The 8,521-nt window shown below is 41.1% G+C and overlaps 1 protein-coding gene across 6 annotated transcripts in view; it reads right to left on the bottom strand.

Moving 5' to 3' along the window:
• pde4cb (phosphodiesterase 4C, cAMP-specific b) overlaps positions 1 to 8,521 on the bottom strand; it is an 85,564-nt gene that overhangs the window by 28,482 nt on the left and 48,561 nt on the right. The window contains exon 1 of one of the 6 annotated variants that reach the window (XM_019875314.1): positions 1,720 to 1,969. The exons of the other annotated variants lie outside the window; for them this stretch is intronic. Within the exon in view, the coding sequence (XP_019730873.1) occupies positions 1,720 to 1,853 (134 nt within the window). The 5' untranslated portion in view covers positions 1,854 to 1,969. Of the gene's footprint in view, positions 1 to 1,719; positions 1,970 to 8,521 lie in introns of those variants that run through there. 6 annotated transcript variants of the gene reach the window in all.

The raw sequence follows: 8,521 nt of genomic DNA, 5'->3' as shown, positions 1-8,521 counted from the left end.
CGTATTGAAGAAAAAAAAACTGATCACTGAAAACTTCTTAAATTGACCTCGTCTCAATACTCAACATTCTGTGAGAGAATTATTTCAGCCTGGAAGAATGGGAACTGCTGAAATGTTTTATCTGTGTATTTGTTTTTTGTATGCACAAACATTTTATAACCGTCTGCCTCCTGTTGTAGCGATGGCAAGAATTTGCTATAAGCTTCAAATAGTAGTAAGCTGTGGCATAGACTTGTAACCCACAATCTGTGAACTGGGAGATTTTAAGTTCGAGGACAATCCTATCAGACAAGAGTACTCCAACTATTGCCATTCACACATCATGCATTCATTCATATCATTAGGATTGAAGGGTGACTCTGATTTCCTGCCTCTAACTTTTCTACAGCCCACTGTTTGAAATGCTGCCAGGATACTCTTTTTTTCTTTTTTTTTTGCTCTGATTTAAAACAGACCGCAGGAGCTGCTGGGTCAGAAAAATCTTCGTGAAAGCTCAAGCATGTTCATCCCACACTTTCATTTCTTTTCCTTACTGTTAATATTACGAAAACATGCATTCTAGTTTAATTAAAGCTTCCACATTGTCCATTAGTGTGAATGTGACTGAATAGTTTTGTCTATATGCGCGCTGCTGCACGGTGTGCCAACACCTGGCCCAAAGTCACCTGAGATTTGAGACTTGTGACTCTACACAGGATGCATGAAAAATATCATACTGTAAAAATGAAAACGTTTGAATTTCCCGAGCAAGCAGGAAAGGAACATAAGGTTTAAATAAAGGGGAAGTAAACCCAAAAGTTTTCTTTGCAATATGTTGGATGTGCCTCCACTAGACTAAACATGCCATTCTGACTAATATTATGTCAGTGGAATATTAATTACGCAACAAAATCCACCCTTTTGAAAAAAAAAAATCCATATCAGGGAGATTTGCTATTGACTGAAAATGACATCATAGTTGCTTAGGTCTCAAGTAACAACCAATCACGGCTCAACTTGCGAATGTCACATGACTAAACTGAGAAAACAGGTGATTGATCGATACCCGAGCAACTATGATGTCTTTTTCAGTTAACAGAAAGTGGCAAATGGCTGCCCGCTGACATAGTTAAAAACGGTGGATTTTGAAGCTTGACTCATATTCCACAAATGCAATATTCGTCAGAATACTGTGTTTGGACTCGAGGAGGCACATAGAATATCATTTTGGGGTGACTTCCCCTTTAAGGGAATCAAATAAGTTTTACTGAAAGGGCAATCTAGCATACCTGTATAGGTTAAGACCACCATCAAATTTGACAAAGTCACAAGAATTTTCATTCAAAACATGCAATTTGTGTTTTTAAAAGGAGCACTGAATAACATTGATGTGTGGCTGTGATGTGGATGTGTTGTCAGGCAACATTTAATTTTAACTTTGGATCCGCAAAAGCTACTACAGAATGACTCTCTTAAATAAAAAAAGGTCTACTGTAATTATTTATTGAGATGAAAACTAAGTTTTCAAAGTAAAATCACTGAGTGAAGGACTTGATCCTGTGGGGTGTCATTTACCGTACAGGTTTTCAATGTGTTGGAGTGACTGATTAATTAATGGGGCAGGATAGCAGCAAAAGAAATGGTGTGGGGATGTCCAAGTTTCACGAAGGAGCATTTTTAAAAAAGGAGAATTTGATACAAAGCATTGCAGTTTGTGCACCGACTCCACATCTTGCCTACCGTCTTCGTTTCTGCACAATATCGATGGGTCTATTGACAGCACACGGTGAACCGCCGATATTCCCATTGCGCATTTTCAAGTACCGGTCCTGGAACGAGGGCGCCAGGAACACACAGTTAGTTGGCAAACTCATGTTCTCAGTTGGTGGTCGGGGTGTCCTTCCTTTCTTTCTTCTCACTCTCCGCTAATCGTCCCCTTCCTCCTCTCCCGGACACTCCGCGACTCCTCGACTCTTGTGTGCGCTTTCCTTTCCCCTCACACCACACCGGGTTTCCTTTGACGCACGGACAGATGGAGGAGAGCCCTCCTCTGTGTGTTTCAGATGCATGCCTCCAGTCCCAAGCATGAAGAAAGCCAAGGTAGTGCTGGCTTTAAAGAGCCATTCGCTCAACTCAGCGTTTCATGTGGTTCCGAAGAGCTGGACGAGAACGCGAGAGGAGAGCGAGAGCTAGGCGGCTTGTTTCAAATCCAAAGTGAGCGGAACTCTCTGAGGATACACTCCTCCCTCTCTCTGCCCCTCTATGGCTCGCTCTACTTGTCTCCTCCTTCCAGGCACATGGCCAGAGTGTGCCTTTAAAAAAAAACATATGAACTATGCGCATGTGTATGTACAGAATGTGTGAGTGTGGTGTGTGTGTGTGTGTGTGTGTGTGTGTGTGTGTGTGTGTGTGTGTGTGTGTGTGTGTGTGTGTGTATTGCAGTGAAAGAGGAGGATCTGTAGTTGGGCAATCGAGTATGGTTGTTGGAGCTGCACCACGTGTCTCTGAGCAATGCGTTGCAGTAAGAAACGACAGTACTGCATATGCACTTATGCAGCCGAAGGTTTGCAACTGCGAAAGTTGTATAATACACACAGGCACTTCAAATGACGACTACAATTAATAAGTTGAAAATGCTTTGAGCAGCACATGGCCAACTAGTTAGCGCGTCTGATTTGCAGCTCTCGGATTCATGTTTTTTATCTCAGCTCTGTCCATCCTGTGTGCAGTTTGCATGCTCTGCCCGTGCTTGAGCGTGTTCTCTCCAGGTGCTGCGGGTTCTTCCCACATCCCCAAAACGTGCATGTTAGCTTCACTGAAGACGAAAGTATCCAGACTGTAGGTGTGAATGTGAGACTTTAAGATAAGATAAGAAAACCTTTATTATTCTCACAATGGAGAAATTCCCAATTCACAGCAGCAAAGTTATGAAAGGAAGAAGTAGAACAACAAAATATAGGAGCTGCTGTAAAGGCAGCTACTCTCTTTATTTGTCCACATGTGCCCTGTGATTGGCCGGCCTGAAGTCAGCTGAGACAGGATTCAGCTGACCTGTAACCCTAATGCGGACAAGCGCCTGAGAAAACTGATGGATGGATGGTAAATGACTCGAGTAGAAATCCCTGAGTACGTCTGTACATGCGCAAAGTAAAGTAGCTGGACTACACAACACCTACTGCAGCTTTAACAGACTTTAGACCAGGGGTCTCAAACCCCGATCATCTCGAATTTTTAGCCTTGTCATGTGTCATGTGAGCTGAAAGCCTTTGTGCTGGCAGCTGGAAGTTACGCGTCAGCATCCTCGACCATCCAATCAAAAAGTAATACAGTTGGTTTTGTGATTGACGTGGTAAAAAAGTTAGACAACTACTTTATTTACATTAAAAATAGCTACAGTGAGTGTGTTATTTAATTTTAGCATGTCTTTAATTAAGACTACAAATGTGGAACATAGCCATGCTCCTGTCAAAATAGCCTTCATCACTAAGCAGCAGTTCTGTGGAAGCAATCATGGATGCAACCAGCGGGCAGGCGTGCTGCTTGAACTTACACAGAACTTATGGTGTTGGCAGACGCACAAAAACTTTAAGAAAAGAGTATATGAGATATATTGCAGCCACACTGAGCATGAGTTGAGGTAACATCGCGATGCGGCGACTGAAAGAAAATATAGCTTGTACAAGTACAACCAGCAGAAATACCTTCGGCTCTAAAATGTAATGTATTACGTACTTTAACCATTTACAGCAGTTGTACAGACGTGATTAGTGTTATTTATTAGAAATAAATCAATATCTAATGAAATTTGTTGATTTGGTAATTCTTCAAACCACTCATTCAAAACAAAGCAATCCAACATTTTTACAAGCAAGGCAATTTGTGCAAGGAATTAACCTGGATGTCTCTATTTTACACACAACCCAAAGTCACAGTTTGTTTTAGAAAAGAATAAATAATGAAACATAAATCAAACAAATGTGTTAAATATGACAATTTTTAAAATTAATTAGCTGATTCATCGATATTCAGTATTTTTCCTGCCAAAAATAAGCACCAACATCTGCCTAAAAAAGACCTTATTTTCTCCGGATTATAAAGTGCACCTTAAATGAAATGGCCTATTTTAAAACTGTTTTCAAATATAAGGTGCACTGCATTATAAGGCGCAGGTGATTGTGCTATGCATCCACTAGATGGTGCTACGCCAAAGGGAATACAATACAATACAACACAGCTTTATTTATATAGAGCAGTGGTTCTTAACCTGGGTTTGAACGAACCCTTGGGGTTCGGTGAATTGGTCTCAGGGGTTCGACGGAGCCTCTGGCATGGAGGTGAAGACACACCCGACTCAGGATGTCCATTAGTTATGACACGCCCGCTTGGCCATCGCAGGCTGCAGATGATCACATTACATTGCTTGTCCAATCAGTGCTGCGGGAAATTTAGTTCGCTCAGTAGTCACCGTGTGACTGTCGTGATAGTACGTCATACAATTTAAAAAAACCTATACTTATGCCATGTAATTTTATTTACCTTTTTCTGTTTTTAATAAATGTGTTTTTTTTCAATGTCTTGAATTTGGGGAAAAAAAAAATTCACTAAGGAAGGGTTCGGTGAACGTGCATATGAACTGGTTGGGTTCGGTACCTCTAACAAGGTTAAGAGCCACTGAGATAGAGCCTTCACAACCGCTGCAGCTGTAACAAAGCCATTAGAACTGATCACAAACACGGACATGAAACATGAATACAAATGGCATGACCAAATGTCAGACAAAAGTTATGAGACAATTGATTCAACAAAAAGGCACACAAACCTTGTGGGCTCACATCCACAAGGGGCTTAATATCCTTAGAAGTCTTGCTTGTCTCCTTCTTCCTTTGTTTAGTCAGTAGTTAACTTTGCTTTTGGTATTGTCTTCGTTCCATTATGGCTGTCTGACATTGTCTGTTTGAGTGTGTGTTGGCGAATGCACGTGTCAATTAATGTCGGGCAGAACCCTTTGAGGTTACAATTGGTTCCTGCTAATAATCACCTCTAGATGGCATAGGAACACACTAACAGGGAAACAACTTAATGGGGAATACAAAGAGACTGTCACACCATATATAAAGCGGATTATAGGGCGCACTGCCGGCTTTTGGGAAAATGGTATGCTTTTAGGTGCACCTTATAGTGCGGAAAATACGGTACATCGTTCAATTTAATACACTAAAAAGACGCTATATTTAATCTTCAAACTGATATTTTATTTGGGGGGGGGGGGCATATATTCTCTCGTCTTGAATTTGATAACTGCCACATGTTCCCAAAAAGCTGGGGCAGGGGCAGGTTTACCACTGTGTTACGTCACCTTTCCTCAATTAGGGAACTGAGGACACTAATTGTTGAGGCCAATTGTCATTGGAATGCTTCCCCATTCTTGCTTGATGTACAACTTCAATTACTCAGCAGTGTATTTTGTGCTTCGTAATGAGCCACGAATTTTTGAGGGGAGACAGGTCTGGACTGCTGGCAGGTCAGTCACCCTTTTACTGCAAAGCCATGCTTTGGTAACTGTCATGATCCTGTCCTGTTTGCTTTGTGTTTCAGTCTCCGGGAGGAATGTGGGTGTTTCCCTCACGAACCGCACCTGACATAAATCAGCCTCGATACCTTCAGTCTTCAAAAGCCATGCCATGCCAATAACTGGCTGTCGGATTATTCGCCTCGCTCACGACTGTTCCCAAGTGTTGAATTCTCTAGATGTGGTCTTTTGTTCACCCCACATATTTTCTCACCTCATTTTGTATTTTTCATAGTATTTTTTGTTGTTTAAGCATAGTCTCGGGTTTTGTTTCATACGTGTTTTGGGTTTTTTCTTGTATTTTCACAAGAAGAAATTTACATTTATATAAATCCTTGCCTTTTGCAAGTGTTTTTGATATGTCTTGTTTTCCTGGCTTTTGTAACCAGCTTCATTTGCTGTACTTTGTCGGCCTTTAGTTCAATTCCATCTGAGTCCATCCTTTGAGAGTTCGATTCTGTCCAGAACATTCCAGATTGCCTGACAGTAACACATGCGGAATGTAGCTTAGCATTGTCTTGCAGGATGTCCCTGAAAAATATGTTGCTTGAATGACACCATATGTCCCTCCAAAATTTGTACAGTATGTAAGTTTCAACATTAATGGGGCCATCACAGATGTGCAAGTTACTCATGCCATGGGCACGAACACAACCACATACCATCACAGATGCTGCCTTTTGACCTTTTTATCGATAATCCTTTCCCTCTTTGGCCTGGTGCACACAACATCTATGATTTCCAAAAACATCTTTAAATGAAGACGCATCAGACAACAGCACACTTTCCCATTTTGCGTTCGTCCATTTCAGAAGACTTGGGCATAGAGAGTGCTTATGGGTGTTATTGCTACCTGTATGTAGTTTTGGTTTTGCATGGTAGAGTTTGAACTTGCATTTGTAGGTGTAGCAATGTAGTTTGTTAGCTGACATTGTTTTTCTGGAGTGTTCCTGAGCCAACGTGGCAATAACCTTTACGCAGTGATGCCGGTTTTTAATGTGGGGGAGGGATCAAAGGTCATGGACATTCAACAGTGGTTTTCGGCCGTACTGCTTACATAGAGAAATTTGTCCAGATTCTTGAATATGATTGATACAGACTCTAGACAATGAAATTCCTTGCAATTGTATGTTGAGAAGTGTTCTTCAGCTGATGGACTATGTGTTCATGTAGTTGTTAACAAAATGGTGAACGTCACCCCACCACTAATTGTGAAGATCTTAGCCTTGCGGGGATGTTCGTTTTAGACACAATCATTAAATATTATGTCTTAGTAGGGCATTTAATTGAATAGGTTGAAAAGGATTTGCAAATCATTTTATTCCATTTTTATCGATGTTTTAGGCAACATCCGAACTCCTTTGGAATCGAGTTTTGTGCAAGCCACGGTGAAGAGACAGATCATGGTCGTCATCCGGGTGTTGGCAACATTAGCATGACTAACATGCAGGTGTGACAGTTTGAACTCACTAACATATCTCCAGAGTCACAGCTGTTGGATTTAGGATCACGCATAAAGACACAACTTCTATCATGAGGTCAACTCCCTGGACTGTCCTTTTTGCACTCTACATTAAAGTCCCTTTAGGTGATTCGGCAGTCCATTGCTTCTCCCACCACACATTGCCTGGCTCTCTACCCCTATCCTGTCCTGTCTTATTGCTTCACTGTGAAGAAGGCGACTCACATTCATGTACAGTAATGTTATAGAAGTCATCCACCATTGTTTATTCTCTATGATGTTAAGGACTGTACTCCGTACTTACAAACACAGTACAATAAATTTTAATTTATACAGCTCTAATGATCAGTTGTTGTCAGTTTGTTGTTAAATGATATGAGTCAACCTCCTTGTGTGGGCCACGAGACAGGATAGCCTGTGAGTTACTGCACAGGGATGAATGGACTTGCTGGACCTGATATGTCATCAACTCATGGACAAATATTTGTCTTTTGAGACATAGGGCAAGGGGCTGACGCAGAAGTGTTGGCAGGCACATCATACAGAAAAATGGGTCAAGAGGGGAGGGACCCGCAGAAACCTCAATCAACCGTTGAAATGTTACTGGAAACCCTTAGAACGGAAGTTACTGATGTTCAATGAAGTTTGGTGCAGAACAGCTGTGAGACATGTAAGTACAATCAAATCTAGTTATAAATGTTTATAGTTACGGGGTCAAATTGCTTACAGAATATGTGTTCATGGTTGGTTGCTATTGGCAGATTTTTACTCCATTTTTGCAAATTTTCCCCTTTTTTCTTTTAGTTTTGGAAGTTGAGGCTGAGTACCAGATACTAACTTGGAACAATTCTGAAATATAGGAATATGACAAATCTTATGCCTCTCTCCATATTCTCTTTCAATATCCAACCAAAGTGACTAATTTCATCACACAAATGACATAAACTAGCTGTCAAACTTGGATCACAAACTATCCCTGACCCCTTTGTCAGTGCAACTTGAGAAAAAAAAAAACAAAACAATTTAACACTCGGCATCCTCAAATAAAAGTTAATGAGGTCCAATACAGAAAGTGCATTACATTCAATCAGTAATACCAAATATTTATTTCCCAACTGACCGAACAAATAAAATACTCAGTGATTTCATTAGCACTCATCATTAGGGTCGCGGGTGACTTATTCTGTAGCCTATGCCATCTGACAGCGGAGAGGCAGGGTACATCTGACCCTTTCCTGGTTGCCAGCCTATGGCCAGGCACATAGAGTACAGAAAAACAATGTCTCACATCACACCTTTTGACAATTTAGAGCTTTCAATTAAGCAAACATTCCTGTTTGTTGGAACGCGTGTGGAAACGGGAATACCTGAAGAAAACTAATGGAAGCACAGGGAGCACATGCAAACTCCACACAAGAAAGCTGGAGTCAAGATTCAAACTCTGAAACTCCGTAGTGTGAGGGAGATATGCTCAACACTAGCTCGCCATGTTGCCTGCCAAAATAAAATTG

The sequence above is a fragment of the Hippocampus comes genome, unplaced genomic scaffold (assembly GCF_001891065.2).
Source record: "Hippocampus comes isolate QL1 unplaced genomic scaffold, H_comes_QL1_v1.1 scaffold132, whole genome shotgun sequence".
Classification (NCBI taxonomy): domain Eukaryota; kingdom Metazoa; phylum Chordata; class Actinopteri; order Syngnathiformes; family Syngnathidae; genus Hippocampus; species Hippocampus comes.
The sequence above is the reverse complement of the archived record's forward strand: the minus strand, read 5'-3'. Positions and strand labels throughout refer to the sequence as shown.